At 55.4% G+C, this 15662-nt stretch overlaps 1 protein-coding gene across 50 annotated transcripts in view; it reads right to left on the reverse strand.

Moving 5' to 3' along the window:
* Window positions 1–15662, reverse strand: part of ABLIM2 (actin binding LIM protein family member 2) — a 191492-nt gene that overhangs the window by 26308 nt on the left and 149522 nt on the right. For 13 of the 50 annotated variants that reach the window (XM_078367633.1, XM_078367637.1, XM_078367621.1 and 10 more), the window contains 3 exons: window positions 12846–12898; window positions 11489–11627; window positions 495–556 (listed from right to left, as the gene is read on the reverse strand). In XM_078367633.1, the coding sequence (XP_078223759.1) occupies window positions 495–556; window positions 11489–11627; window positions 12846–12898 (254 nt within the window). Of the gene's footprint in view, window positions 1–494; window positions 557–11488; window positions 11631–12845; window positions 12899–14182; window positions 14303–15662 lie in introns of all 50 variants that reach the window. The other 37 variants (XM_078367632.1, XM_078367620.1, XM_078367636.1 and 34 more) reach the window with 7 other exon arrangements.

Here is a 15662-nt window from a genome sequence, read left to right on the forward strand (position 1 = left end):
TGAGTTTATCCAATCTCCATGCAGTCTCAAGTAACAGCTAAGGATTACTTGGGGTAATCACGGTAATGTTATAGCAGTGGAGGCCAGGGCATCCCAGACAAGGAGGTGGGCACTTGGCTCACAGTGGCTCACCAAATGCAACAGCCCTTGAATGTTGTCAGGCTCTGTGTCACAGGAGGAGGAAGAGGTTGAGGAGGGGCTTCTTGGAGCTGGGCCTGATCACTCTGGGTGGCCCTCATCTCCCCTGCTTCCATGCACTGAGGTTTCCCTGGGGCCAGGGCAGGGAGGTGGGGTGGGGAGGGTCTGGTCCAGTCCTAGTAGGGAAAAAGCGGTGGTGGCAGCAGCAGCCCCTGGGCGGGGCATCAGGCAGAGGCAGGTGGGCGGAGGGTCCCCGGGGCCTCTCCTCCTGCTGTGTGGTCAAGAAGCTGTGGGAAGCGTGCTCAGCCTCACAGTGATCGTTAGTACCCTGTGGCCAGGGAGGGGTCAATACCTACCCGGTGGTCCAAGCCATTCTTTCCATGTCCTGGGAGAGGGTCAGATTTGGAATAGGGAAATCCTGAAACAGACACAGCACAGCTTTGTCACGCGAGCACTCAGTGCAGCAAGGGGGGAGCAGCCCTGGTGGGCTTCCCACCGGGGTGGGTAAGGCTGAGCAAGTGACACAGGGAAGACCCCTGAGGACTATGCCATGCCTCAGTGGTGACCTTCTGTCCCCAGGCACTGACCAAGGAGGAGCTATGGAGGGGTCATGTCCCAAGCTTGCCCATGACACCAGAAACATCACAGACCCCCAGCCCAGCTGGTTCCTGTGTTCAGGGACAGGCTCAGGCCTGGGCATCACCTGGCACTTGGGCCAAGGCCCTCACTTTACAGATAGGACTTGGGCAGAGTCAGGAAAGGGCGCAGTCTCTGGAACCCTGGAGGAGCAGCAGGGCTGTGCCAGCCTATGCCAGAGGCGGTAAATGGAGGCCCACCACAAGCACACGGGGGCTGGAGGGAATTTTACTTCAGTAAACTTCTTGGCTGGGCATGTTGGTTCATGCCTGAAACCTAGAGCTTTGGGAGGCCAAGGTGGGAAAATCACCTGAGGCCAGGAGTTCAAGACCAGCCTGGGCAACACAGCAAGACCACTCCACAAAAAGCAATTAGCTGGGCGGGGTGAGGCATGCCCGTGGTCCCAGCTATTTGGGAGGCTGAGGTGGGAGGATCCCTTGAGCCCAGGAGTTCAAGGTTGCAGTGAGCTATGCTCACACCACTGCACTCCAGCCTGGGAGACAGTGAGAGCCTGCCTCTAAAATGAATGAATAAATAAAATCCTGGGTTGCTTGCAAGTGGGGGATTTCATATTAAAATTCAAATTTCTAGCTTCTCATGAAATAATAAAGGGCTGGTCTGAGACAATGAACTCTCGATTCCCTGTGGGGCAGGCTCGCTGGGGCTGCCAGGAGGGGCCAGCCTTTCCCAGCCCCCACCCAGCTCCCTCCATCACTCATGTCCCTGGCTGGCCCTGGGTGGGCCTGGGAGTTCGCTGGGAGTTTGAGACCTCCCAGTTAACCTCTTCCATGCCATGTGATGGGAGAGGTGGGAGGAAGTGAGTGCCTGCCTGTCTCAGAGGTGGTGTAGTTACATTCTGGAAAAGATGGGCCAGAGCCCGGACCCTGGAGGGCAGGGCCCTCCACACTCAGGGAAGCATCCTTGAAAGGCCTGTCCCGAGTCCCTAAACTGTCTGTCCTTCCACTAGGCTGTGGGGCCACACCTGCCTCATCTGGGGGTGTCTGCCCCAGTACTGGGTCCCAGTGGCGCAGGCCAGCCAGGTACAAGGCCAGATTCACTCCTGAGAGCTGGCAGGCTGTCCATGAGGCCTCCGAGGGGAAGGTGGGTCACATCCTTCAGTGCTCACGAGGCCGCGTGTCTATAGGAAGGACGGTGCCTCCAGGGGCAAGGTAGGTTCTGTGCACAGAACTGCCCGTCTGCCCACTACAGGGACCTTGCTTCTCAGCAAAGAATGCTTCTCCGGGGGTCTTTCATTTGGGGATTCCTCACAGACTCAATGAGGACAGAGAAGAAATTCCATGAAGGTCACATGGGGACACAGAGAGACCTGTGGGAGGAGCCTCAGCTGGGGACTTGTTTGCCATGGGGTAGCCAGTGGAACGGTTCTATATGTGGGTCAGGAAGGCCTTTTAAACATCAAGACCAAAGTCCTCAAACCTCTCTTAGCAGAGGGACTCCCTTGACACGAGAGCTCTTACGTGAACCCCTACATGCAAAATAGACAAATGAGGAGCTGGGAAGACAGGTGGGGAGAGGGGGCAGACCCTTGGGGCTATTCCTCTCCCTCCCAGCCCCTCCAATGCACCCCCTGGTGAATGGCCTAGCCAGCTCTTCTCATGTCACAGAAGGGGAGTAGGGCCCAGAGACATGCAGGAACCTGCCTGAGGTCACCCATCCGGGTAGTGGCAGCCGGATGAGGCCTCCTGCCTTGCAATCCTGGGTTCCTCTAGGAGACAGCTGCTGCCTCCTTTATGCCCAGAGTCAGGCATGCTCTGAGGTCCCGAGGGCGCTTCCAGCTGCAGCAGGAGTGCCTTTTCAGCAACGGTGCTAGAGCGGTGGTTCTCAAATTGGCATCCCCAGCTAGCAGTCCCAACCCTGCCAGGGAACTTGTCAGAAATGCAAATTATTGGGCATCACCCCAAACCTCCATGTTAGAATTCTGGGGCTGGGTTCCAGGGATCTGTGTTTTTACAAGGCTTCCAGGCCATCCTGATGTACACTGCCCTCTGGCCTTGAGAACAGAGAACACTCTCGGGGGGGGGGTGTCCTGTACCCCTCTTAAGCCCGAGGGCCTTCACCCGCCTGTCCCTGGAGTCACCTGGACAGTGTGTGAGCTTCCCAGTGCCCAGGGTGCCGCCGACAGGTCTCTACTTTTTTTTTGAGATGCAATCTTCCTCTGTCGCCAGGTGGGAGTGCAGTGGCATGAACTCGGCTCACTGCAACCTCCGACTCCTGGTTCAAGCGATTCTCCTGCCTCAGGCTCCCAAGTAGCTGGGACTATAGGCAGGCGCCACCACACCAGCTAATTTTTATATTTTTAGTAGAGATGGAGTTATACCATGTTGGCCAGGATGGTCTTGAACTCCTGACCTCGTGATCTGCCCGGCTAGGCCTCCCAAAACGCTGAGATCACAGGAGTGAGCCGCCGTGCCCAGCCTTGACTTTTAACCACTTCACATGCAGGCTGGAAACCTTGCTTCCATGAAGGCCATCTTATCCTCCCCACCTGGAAACTACAGTTGTCTCAGGTATGTCTTGTATCTCCTTTGAGCACCCATTCAAGATGGTGCTAGAAATTTTGCTTCAACCATCAAATGTGATTCTTTCCAGGAAGAGGCCTGTCTGTTACACTTCATCCCCGGTTTTACCTATTCCAGTGATCTTCCCTTTCTGAAGTTCCAGGCCTTCTCTTATCATTTCCTTTCTGTTGGGATAGATTCCTTAAGGGTAGGTCTGCAGGATATTTCACTGAACCTAGGATTCACACGGACAGTTCTGTTCTGCACATGGAAGATGTCGGGGTGCGTCCTGCTGGACTCCGTGGAGTGTGATGGGAAGTCTGCCATCACTCGAATTGGTGTTTCTCCTCTGTCTTTTTCTCTCTGGTTACTTTCAACATTTTTTCTTCCTGCTTAATTTTCAGAAATTTAATTATGATGTTTCTTGGTGAAGATTTTGGGGTTTATCTCTTTGGGGATCCCTTGGTTTCTGGAACTTGTAGGTTTATGTCTTTCTTTTGCCAAAATTGTTGGGTTTTCAGCCATTATTTCTTTGAATACTTTTTCAAACCCGTTTTCCTTCTCCTCTCTTTCTAGGAATCAAATGAAACATATGTTGTCCCACAGGTCCCTGAGGCTCTGCTCATTTTCCCCCCCATGTCTCTTTTTTGTTCATATTGGATAATTTCTGTTCTATCTTCAAGTTCATGGATTCTCTCCTCTGCCAAACCTGGATTTTCTGTGATCGAATCCACAGTGAATTTTTAATTTTGGTTATTTTTTCAGTTCTATAATTTCCATTTGTTACAGCTTATATTTCTTTGGTGAGGCTTTCTTTTCAGTTTCAAAAGTATTTGTAATTGTGCGTTCTAGGCTCCAGCCGGAGTCACCTGTAATCGCGTGTTCTAGACTCTAGACTGCAGCCGGGGTCACCTGCTGCTGTTGGGTGGGAGATGTGGGGTGGTTGTGTTTTTCCTCGAGTCCTCAGGCTCCGTCACCAGCCAGTTTCTAAGTGTTTGTTATTGTTTGTCGAAGCATTTTGTAATGACGAACGCCTTAAAATCCTGACAATTCCGTCAGTTCTTCCCAGGGTTAGTATCTGCCGGCTTCACTCACCTCATTTCTCTCCAGGGTTCTTGGTGTGATGGGCGATTTGCAGTATCTGGGAGTTTTGGATATTATGTTTGGAGACTGATCTTGTGAGGTGTTAAATCCTCTGAGCGCGCTGTTGTCCTGTTTACGTTTAGTGTGTATGGCCTGGTCTTTGGAGGCTACGGTTCCCAAGTTTCGGGTCCCGTCTCTGAGCCTTGGTGTCTTCATCTGAGGAAGGGGGCACCCATCATTCATAAGCAGTGGTGAATGTGAGGCCCCTCGGCTGGTCTGAGCTGCAGACTTCAGAAACAAGTGAGACAGGCCCAAGATGGCCACGGAGGCCTTGCCGTGGCCCGGCTTGTGGAATTGAGGTGCTGAGCCTCAACAGCCCTCATGGTCAGGCCGCAGGACCCCGTGTGCCCACGTGCAAGCTCCTCAACCCCCATGTGCTCCCTACAGGACTGGATCGTATCTGTTCTTACAGATCAGGGAACTTCAAACTCAGAGACGTTTCTCTTGTGCCCAAGGTCACACAGCAAGGTTACAGGCTGGGATTGAATCATGGGTGGACCAGCGCCCTCATGCAGAGCCCAAGGTCACACAGCAAGGTTACAGGCTGGGATTGAATCATGGGTGGACCAGCGCCCTCATGCAGAGCCCAAGGTCACACAGCAAGGTTATAGGCTGGGATTGAATCATGGGTGTACCAGTGCCCTCAGGCAGCATCTCTGGAGACCCCTCACATGCTCTCCTAGACACTTCAGCTTTGTATTCAGGGTGGCCACCTTCATGTCCCCCACCCCACAGAACAAATGCTGGGTGCCTAGCGGGAAGGCTGCTGGTCAGGAAGCTGTCCCTGGAGCCTTTGGTAGACGCGGCCAACCACAAGCACGGATGGCAAGGCCACTGCCTGGGAATGGGAGGCACGGGAATCTCACACTGTTCCGAGGCACTAAGAGTCCACGGGGAGAAAAGCACACAGGTGACAGGTCAGTGTTCCAGGCCTGGACTGGGGAGGGCAGGCGGAGCTTCCAGTGTGGGGTAGGGCTCTCCAGAGCCCAGGCAGCATCGGAGGCGGACAGGGGAGGCCCTGGGGCTGTGGCCATGAGACAACATGAGCTCCCAGAGGGACACAGTGGGGCCCTGGGGCCTGTGCTGCTACCCGCAGGACTGGGAGGCCATACCCTACCCAGTCCCCGGGCATGGGCGAGCCTGCTGGGCACAGGGAGGCATGGGGATTCCAGCTGAAAGCTAGCCTCCAGCCAACTCAATGGGGGCAGCTGCTCCCTAGGGCTCTGGAGCCCAGCATGCTCAGCCTGGGCCACTGTCCCCGGGGTGGGGTATACCTCCAGCCACAGCATCTTCTCCTGGGCCAGGGACCTCTCCCTGACCTCTGGAGCTCCCTTTGCTTTCTCTGGGGGCTGAGAGAGCACCCTGCAGGCCCAGCAAGAGGCCAGGCCTTCCAGAAAGGCCATGACTGTGGCCCCGCTGCCCACTCCTCCCTAATATCCTCTGCATGGAGGGACCCTCCAGCCAACTACTGGACACCAAGGTGCCCATGCCTAAATTCCCAGCCCTCCTTGGGCTGTCCCTGCCTGCCTTTTCCCCAGGATCGGCCCTGTTGGCTGCCCCGGTCCCTGCTTCCCCAGCCCACTCCTTCTCCTGCCTTCCTCCCTCCTGGGTGCTCCTCCCCACTTCCTTCAGGGAGCCTCCTGCCCCATGATGGCACGTTCCCACCTGCTCCCTTGTCAGCACACGCATGTGCAGGCTTTTTCTCTCTCCTCCCAGCATTTTGCTGAGATGAGGAGACGGGAGGATGCTGACAAGGAGCAGGCTTGGAGCCAGACCCTCTTGAGAAAGGAACGCAAACTCAGGACGCAGCCGTGTGCTCACAGTCGGAGTGGCCGGGGCTACCAGCTCCCATGGTTCCAGTTCCATCTGGGAGCCTCCAGCCTGGCTCTCTCCTCCGAGTTCCATCAGCCCCCTGACAGCCCTGCCTGGACGTCTCAGGCAATCCAAGCCAACGTGAAGACATCCACCTGTTCCGACCCCATCTCTGAGTAAAGGCGCCTCTGCTGGCCTGCGCCAGAACCACCCAGTGTCTTCCTTGATTCTGTGTCCCCTGCACCCCGTGGTTCCTGAGCTGCTCCCACACCGGCCCTGCTGGTGAGATCCTTCCAGAGCCCCCAGCTGCTTTTGTGAGCACCACAATTCCTCTCGCCCTGGCTGAGCAGCCTCTGGTCCACCGTCTGACGCTTTAAACATGCAAAACGTAAACTCACTCCCGTGTCGTCCCAACTCCCCCTCCCTGGCACTGCACTCCAGAACTTTCTTGACTGGACCTCGGCCGGCTTCCGCCAGCTTCTGGTGCGTCCCACCCCGCCACCCTCGATGCCTCGGTTTCCCCAGGCCACCCTGCTCCTGCCTCCATACCCACCTACTGGCTGTCTGTGCTGCTTAAACCCTGAGTCAGGCCAGGCCTGGGTCCTCCCAAGGGTGCACAAACCGGACACACAGCCCTCGCTGTTCTTCCAACCTACGGCCCGGCCTCCACCCTCGGGGAGGTGAAACGCCCTCCCCCATATACTGACCCTATTCAAGGCTGCGCCCGCTTCAAGCTGTGCCAGGCCCCGTCTCTCTGCCCTGACTGCTTACTGCATTTCACATTGCACCCTTCCCCCAGCCCTCTCTGTCCCTCTTAGCACAGGGCACTGATATCACTCACTTTCAGTTTGTTTCTGTCTCCCCGCCCCCACTAGAATGTTGGCTCCCCAGGTAGGGAACTTTGTCTGTTTTGGCCTCTGCTCTGTCCCCGGCATCCAGGACAGCGCCGGAACACAGCAAGCACTCACGAAATACAGACTGATGCCCCTTGGCTCACCACAGGCTCAACACATCCCATAAACCCAGTAAGATAAAAAGATCCTAAGTCGAAAACGCACTGAATGCACCTAACCTGGCGAACATCACGGCTTAGCCAGCCTGCTTTAAACATTCTCAGAAACCGGCGTTAGCCTTCGGCCAGGCAGTCATCTCATGCACAGCCTGCTGCATCACGAGGGGCTGACTGGCTCGTTCATTCGTGGAGTGCTGTCCTGAGGGTGAGAAGCAGTGGGTGTGTGGGTCCTGCAGATCGCTTTCTCCCCAGTGTACGCGTCTTTCGTGCCAGCGTAAAGTCACACAGTCCCGGATGAGAAGTTGGGGATCGCCTGCATCTGTTGACTGGCAGCTCCCACCCACTGTCTCTGGGCTGCTATGCTCTTCTTCCAGTTCTTTTTTATTTTATTATTATTTTTGAGACAGAGTCTTACTCTGTCCCCCAGGCTAGAGTGCAATGGCACAATCTTGGCTCTTTGCAACCTCTGCCTCCCCGGTTCAAGCAATTCTCCTGCATCAGCCTCTCAAGTAGCTGGGATGACAAGCATCCTCCACCACGCCTGCCTAATTTTTTGTATTTAGTAGAGATGGGCTTTCACCATGTTGGTCAGGCTGGTCTCGAACTCCTGACCTCAGGTGACCCACCCGCCTAGGCCTCCCAAAGTGCTGGGATTATAGGCGTGAGCCACCATGCCTGGCCCTCTTCTTCCAGTTCTGATGTTTGAGGATTCCACCCCAGGGGGGCTCTCACATCTCTAAGCCTGAGCCATGTGCCCTGCCTGTCCCACCAGATACTCTCAGGAGATTGACAGGTAGCACATCAGGGAGTCTCTTCCTTCAACCATGGACTAAGGAATGTGAGAAGAACTTTTCTGCCCCACCTTGCAACTCCAGAGGAATAAAAGGAGAAAGGAGGAAGGAGGAAGGCCCCCTCTGCCCCCTCTGCCCCGACCCCCACCCACCATCTTCCCTTCTGCTGGCAGGAACAGGAAAGCTGCCTCCTACCCCTCCTTCCCAGCAGGCTCCGAGACCAGGCATCTCGGAGATAAAGCAGATACGAACACCTCCCACTAGTCACGGGACTCCACCCGGTCCCACAGCCAGGGGGCACACAGAAGGGGACAGAAAATGCCAAAGCCCTAGTTGAGATTTCAAAATATGACACCCTCTTTGGAGGGATGGTGGTGCCTGCTGGGAACTAATGGGGTGGGGATGGCTCCCTAGCTTGTCACCGCTGTAGAGTCCTCTGGCTTCCCTGCTGGGGAACAGGGACTGGGCCATGCTCACCACTGCCTCTCCACTGCCTAGCATCAAGTCCAGCGCATAGTAGGTGCTCAGCAAGTATTTGGTGAAGGGATGGATGAATGACTGAATGATGGATTCAGTCCCGGGTGAGATATGCAGATGGTGTTGTGGGTGACATGAGTTTGTGACCCAGCCCTTGTGAGGCCACAGCGGCACCAGGAGGGCAGGTGGCAGCGGATGCCCGTGCACTCACTCTGCCGGCGTCTCTGCCTCTCCCAGCTCCCTGCACGCTTCTCCCAGGGCTGCTCTCATCTTCTCTGTCCCCCCTCGGCGCCACACTCAGCGTCTGGCACAGAGTGGGTGCTCAATAAATACCCGTTGAATGTAACGCATTTCAATTCAACAGACATTTATTGAGTGCCCACTGTGTTGAGTGTCACAATCCTACTTTCCTTGGGCACCACAGATGGGCGACCCGAGGCCCGGGCGGGCTTGCTGTGTGCAAACGCTCTGTTCGGTGAGCACTGTATGCAGATGGAACTGCTGCGCATGGACTCAGGTCTCGGGCTACCGGTGAGAATCAAAAGAACCCCGAGAGAAAAGAGTGGCCAGCTCTCCATCTGCACGTGCTCCCCTTCCCACCTGGATTCCTCAGGAGGCTGCAGATGGCAAGGCTCACCTGATCCAGGCACAGCTGGCAGCCTGGGTCCTTGCTGCCATTTCCATGCGAATCGGGAAGCAAGGCAATGCCATTGAGATGGAAATAAAGGCACAATCAGAATGGTTAGACACAATGGGTTTCCTGCTCAGAGGACTTGATGTCAAAACACCAGGAGAAAGTGCAGGAAGGACAGCAGCACCGCCGCATATGGCAAGGGGAAGACACACACGTCTTTGCTGGGCACAATCCCCCTGGGGAATTCGTGAGTTCAGCACGGGCCGTAGGAGTCCTGCAGACTCAGCACGCCAGGATGGAGGCAGCTGCGTCCTGCATGGGTCTGAACAGGCAGCCTGGAGGGAGAACGTGACGGCGAGGGGCAGGGCTGACACAGGCCCTGGCCGCTGAGTGACCAGCCCACCCACACACCTGCCATGGCTTCCGGACCTCGAAGGGCCTGCCCCCCGCCAGGCTTGTGAGCTCCTGGGGTAACTCCAGGGCACCTACGTTCCGGTATTTTTAAACGAGGAAGCAGTGTATGAGGTGAAGGCCACATGTGCTGGTCATACAGCCTTTCAGGGGTCCGGGGGGCAGCCCAGCTCTAGCCTGGCTTCTCCCACACAGCACCCCTCCTCCCTCAGTCCTGAGCCACAGGCAGGGCACAAACATCAGTGGGAATTCTGGGGACAGTAGTTGGCCTCCCCGAAGAGTCTGAGGGGAGGTCATCAAATTGAGGAGGTCATGAGTGTGGCCCCAGCCCAGCTGAGTCCTGCTGGCCACCTGGATGGGAAGGACTGAATGATGCCACCCTGAGATCCCCAAACACTGATTTCCTGGTTCCCAGGGCCAGGGCCAATGCCTTGATGCCTGGACACTGAGCAAGGTGGGGGCTGTGCTGAGGAAGCTACTGAGCTCGTGTAAGAGGAGCTCCCCTTACAAACACAACTGCATCAGGACACGTGAGTGCAGGGCAGAGGGGCCACGAGCCAGGCCAAGGTTCCCTGGCCTGCAGGCAAGCGCTGTACCACCCGGGGGCAGGGATTCCTGGGAGCCAAGAGAGAGGGACCGGGGGAGTGGCAGGCAGTTGCCCATGGGGCACAGGCGGGCATATGTGGACCAGCCCCGTAGCCCCCCTGCCTTGTCTGCAGATGAAATGGGCAGTTCCTCCGGAAGGAACAAGCTGCCATCTGGGGTGAGCCCCTCTCCCTCTGGGGGATTTTTTTGAGGGTGGCTTTCCTATGGTGACATCAGCCTTGTGCCCAGCCTCTGGGATCCTGATATTTACAAAGCTGCACCCCAGGTGGGGACAGAGGCCTGAGGGTTACAGGACACCTGCTTACAGAGATCACATGCAAGCAACACACCTTTCTTTGTTTAAAAGTTATTCTTTAACGTACTATAGTCTCCAAGTCTCTGCGTCACATCGAAACACTTTTCTACTTAAGTTGTTAAGTGAGATGGTTTCAAGTTTCCAGGCATGAGGATGAGGATGAGAAGCGGTTTCTGTTTACTGAGCATCTACTGTGGCTGGCTGAGTGCCACAAGTGTACCCAGTTCCACCCGGCCCCTGTCACACGGCTGGTCAGTGGCGAGCTGGAATTTGAACTTGGGTCTGCCTCACTGCAAAGCCAGGTCTTTCTTCTGCTCTCACACCTCCCGGCCCCTGCTCCTAAGCTGAGCCCAAACCTTGCCCACAGAAATCTGCCTCCAGCCCAGCCGAGGCCCTTCTGGGAGGCGCTGAGTGGGTCTGGCTGCACCTGCTACTGGTTTTCACCTATGAGTTACAGCGGCTGGAAGCAAACAGCATTATCTGGGGTTTTCTGTACATTTGAAAATCACTCCCGATTCAGTCTTCATAACACCCCTAGGGTCAGGCAGATGCCACTCCTGTCTCCCTGTGAGGCCTGAGGCAGTGCCTTGTTCACGATGAGTCACAGGGGACAGGGGTGGTGCTGTCATCAGCTCCAAGTCTGCACTCATCAGCCGGACCAGGCCCACGTCTGCTCTGGAGGGAATAGGCCCCGACTTCCACCCGTCAGCCCGGATGCCTTTCTCCTGAACAGCCCAGGGGCAGATCTGGCTTTCTGCATTCTCGCAGGCCCTGGAGAGCCGTGAGGGGACATGCAGGCGTGACCCCTGCTAGCACACTGGCTCGGGGACAGCCAAGTCAGCAAACGGCAAGAGCCCCGCTTTCCATCCAGTCGGCGCTTAGATTTGCTGGCTTGCTCTTATGCTTTTTAACAGGCAAGGCTCAGATGTGGGGGGACTGCTCTGAGTTACGGGGCCCCTTTGCTGCAAGGCCTTTCGTGCACATCGCAGCTGCTTCTTCAAAAGAACCACTCACGTGCATGAAAGCTGTCCCCTGGCGTCTGGTGGAGAGGGTCTCTGTCGGGCCCGCTGCTGTGGGACAAGGACTGGCTGTCCAGGTCTGGAGAGTCGGTCCTCGTGTCTGCCTCCCCCTTGAGCATCAGCCAGCTGCGCTTCTGCTGAAGGCAATAACAACGTCATGTGGATTTCGAGGTCGTCTGCAGTGGTGGAAACATCTCACTGGACCTTTCCTGTAGCTTCTTTACTTTTTTTTTTTTTTGAGATGGAGTTTCACTCTTGTTGCCCAGGCTGGAGTGCAATGGCGTGATCTCTGCAACCTCCACGTCCCGGGTTCAAGCAATTCTCCTGCCTCAGGCTCCCGAGTAGCTGGGACTATGGGCACATGCCACCATGCCAAGCTAATTTTTATATTTTTAGTAGAGACGGAGTTTCAGCATGTTGGCCAGGAGGATCTCGATCTCCTGACCTCGTGATCTGCCCATGCTGGCCTCCCAAAGTGCTGGGATTACAGGCGTGAGCCACTGCGCCTGGCCAGCTTCCTTGCTCTTAACCTATGAGCTGACCGCACTGTGAGAAAACTAAATACGTGAGAAACGTAGCTTTCAATAAAAATCTCGCTGCTGAGTGAGACCTATCCAGACGCTGTACAGGTACAAAGAGCATCTGGGGGAAAGGGAGCTGCCCCATCTTAAGGACACAGCCATCCAGGCTCTGGGAGGCCAGGGACCTGCAGGGATCCGCATGGGAAGAACGATGGAGGCTGCCAAGTCCAGCCGTGGGCTCTTCCCATACACAGCCCTGCTTTCCAGCGCTAGAGCAGGTGAAGGGAGCCATAGGAAAGCCACCCCCAAAAAAAATCCCCCAGAGGGAGAGAGGCTCACCCCAATCGCCACGCCCTGCCCACAGCCTGCTTTTATAATGAGCGTGGTGTTGGAACACGGAGATTCCCGTTCATGTCTCGGATCTGGCTGCGCTCACAGAGTTCGGTGGCTGCACGGGAGATGGTGCAGCCCACAAAGCTGGAAGTATTTACTCTCTGGCCCTTTATGAAAAACACCTGCTGAACCTGTTCTAGGCCAGTGGATGCCCCAGGGATACACTCTGGCTTATCTCCCTTTCACGGCACACATCTCTGGAGTCACAGAACCATAACCAAGTCACACAGGCACATAACCAGGACCTTGGTAGAAGATGTGTGCGTCCTAAATGCAGGAAGGAGACTGATGGAAAGGCCTCGTGCTTTTGGCCTTGCAGGGCCCCTAGGGAACAGAATGTAAGAGAAAGATTCTGAAGCTCCCATTGGAGAAGCCCCCACAAAACCGCTTTCTTTCTGAGCAAGGCTGTTCTAGGCCAGCTCCACTCCCTGGCTTTACCTTCCTGTTATCTGGGTCGAAGCTTCCATCCTCCCCATCGGATCGCCTCGCAGCTGGAAGGGAAAAAACAATTTGTAAAGGCAACACGATATTTATTGTGGGTTTCCGCATCACAGTTTCCCATGTTACAGTTATGCTCAAAAATGAAAAATCAATCAAAGAGAAGGTCAAGGAACAGGGTGACCTGGACGAGGCCCCCGGAGAACCTCCCCGGGAGCCACAGCAGCAGGGCTGTGAAGTGAGGCCAAACACCCTCACAGAGCAGAGTCACGTTTGCAGATGCAGCCACGTGGCCTTTGATTTTGTTTTGTTGTTTTGTTTTTCGAGATGGAGTCCCACTCTGTTGTCACCCAGGCTGGAGTGCAGTGGTGCAATCTCAGCTCACCGCAATGTCCGCCTCCTGGGTTCAAGCGATTCTCTGGCCTCAGCTAACCAGGGAAGCTGGGATTACAGGTGTGTGCCACCACGCCTGGCTAAGTTTTGTATTTCTGGCAGAGACAGGGTTTTGCCGTGTTGGTCAGGCTGGTCTTGAACTCTTGACCAAGTTCTCAAGTAATCCACGTGCCTCAGCCTCCCAAAGTGCTAGGATTACAGGCTTGAGGCACCGTGCCCCGCCCACTTGGCCTTTGGAGAACATGCATTTTAAACACCTCCCACCTGACACAAAGTCTCAGTCGTGGGGGTCAACATGTCTGACCTGGGCGAGGGGCTCTGCATATGCCAGTGCCTACCCCACCCACTCCCCCAGGAAGGGGCTTCACACCGTTTCACAGATCAGGAGACTGAGGCTCAGGGACGTGGCATGCCTCACACAAGGTCCTGGATGAGTGGGCACCAGAGGCCAACGTGAGCCAGGCCTTCTGAGTCCGAAGTCCTTCCCTGTCTGCCCCACCTGGCAAACTGCGAAATGGTGACGAGCTCTGCTACTGGAAGACGCCCACGAAGGGCGGTCAGGAAATGACAGGATTACGAAACGCGACCGGAATGGACTCAATGACCCAGAACAAGCGAAAGTCCATTTCCCAACAGTCCCTTTACCAAGGATACTATCTGGAGCTCAGTAACAAAGCGTCTGGATTTTCCATTCGCCTTTTTTTGGGGGAGGTTGTCACCCAGCTGGGCTGACATCTCCAGCCAAGAATGAGCAAATAAATCACACAAGGCCATGCTGACATTTCTTGGCATCCAATTTAGCACGTAAAGCCCCACACCTTCTGTATCCTGTACAGAAACACTGACCCCATGCACTGAACAATCACACAAAAAACGCGTCTCGGTCCCCAGCCCACCACGAAGACCCAGGCCTCAGGAGGGACACGCTGAGGTGGGCTTCTTACCTGCAGCGGGTGGCAGGCTCGGGCCCATCTGTCTTTTGGCGTACCCTGCCTCCTGCACCACCAAGGACAAGACTGATACCAGGCCAGAGAGCTTGGAAATTTGGGATTGGGCTACAGGACCTTGACAAGATAAGGCCAAAATTGAAGACTGAGCAGTTCTGTTCCGAATACACTGACATCTTGTTACTCTGAACAGCTACCTGTTTCTCCTTCTTCCAGGAGAGACTGATTTTCAGCGTGAGAATACAAAGCCCTGCTCTCCCCACTCACAGAGGCAAATCAATGCCCAGCCTACTCAAGAAGCGCTTAATGGCGAGGCAGAGGGGGCAGGGAGCTCTGGGGGACGCATGCCCATAGCCGGAATCTCCTGTTGCCCAGACAACGGCCGTCGCCCGGCAGCAGAGCCCTTGAGTGTGTGGCCATGCATCAGTCATGACTCTTGGCAGCTGCCCAGCAAGTCCCCGGGACAAGGCAGGCCAGGGACTACTTGGAGCTCTAAGAGCATAGCCATCATCCAAGCCAGAGAAGCCCCTGGGGCTGAGTCGGCTGGCAAAGGTAAGTGCACCATTTCCTGAAAAGCCAGGAGGCCGGAAAGTGGATCACCACACTTGGAGTAATCTGCAGGTGCATGGATAATTCAGTCGCTCCAGCTGAAGGGCCCTTGGGGACATGAAATCCCAGCCCTTGGAATTCAGGCCTGGGGGCCCAGAGGCCACCCTGGCTTCAAGGACTTCCCATGGCCATGGAAGATGGCTGACCAGACACATTCTGGCTGGAGAGCCATCTCAGGTCTCAAGAACAGCCCCTGCCATCTGAGAGAGGGATATTCTGCCAAGATTCAGCAAGATTCCTCTGCAAACACTGCCAGCTCCTCCAGATGTGCACAGTTTAACCAGATTTGTACCAAGGACTTTTTGAAAACCAGTTTGCAAGTCCACAAAACAGATGACCAAGTCTCTCGAGAACTAGGAGGCTGAGTAGGAAAAGATAGGAAAGTGGTACTTTGCATTATTGGTGCCTTGCTCCCGTAACAGCTCTGAGCCTCAGTTTCCTCATCTGTAAAATGGGCAAAGGATGCCTACCCCTCCAAGTTGTGAGGACCACGTGAGATAACCTGCATGAATGCGGGGACATAATGGAAAACTCAGCTTACAGTTTGAAAAATTAGGGATAAACAAGAGGCCAACGTTGAGGCTGCTTTGGGATGTCAGAGAAAGATCAGTTCAGGGCAGTCAGAGAAAGAGTTTAAAATGTCTCTTGCGGCCGGGCGCGGTGGCTCACGCCTGTAATCCCAGCACTTTGGGAGGCCGAGGCGGCTGGATCACGAGGTCAAGAGATCGAGACCATCCTGGTCAACAAGGTGAAACCCCGTCTCTACTAAAAATACAAAAATTAGCTGGGCCTGGTGGTGCGCACCTGTAGTCCCAGCTACTCGGGAGGCTGAGGCAGGAGAATTGCTTGAACCCAGGAGGCGGAGGTT

Source organism: Callithrix jacchus, chromosome 3 (assembly GCF_049354715.1).
Source record: "Callithrix jacchus isolate 240 chromosome 3, calJac240_pri, whole genome shotgun sequence".
Lineage (NCBI taxonomy): Eukaryota > Metazoa > Chordata > Mammalia > Primates > Cebidae > Callithrix > Callithrix jacchus.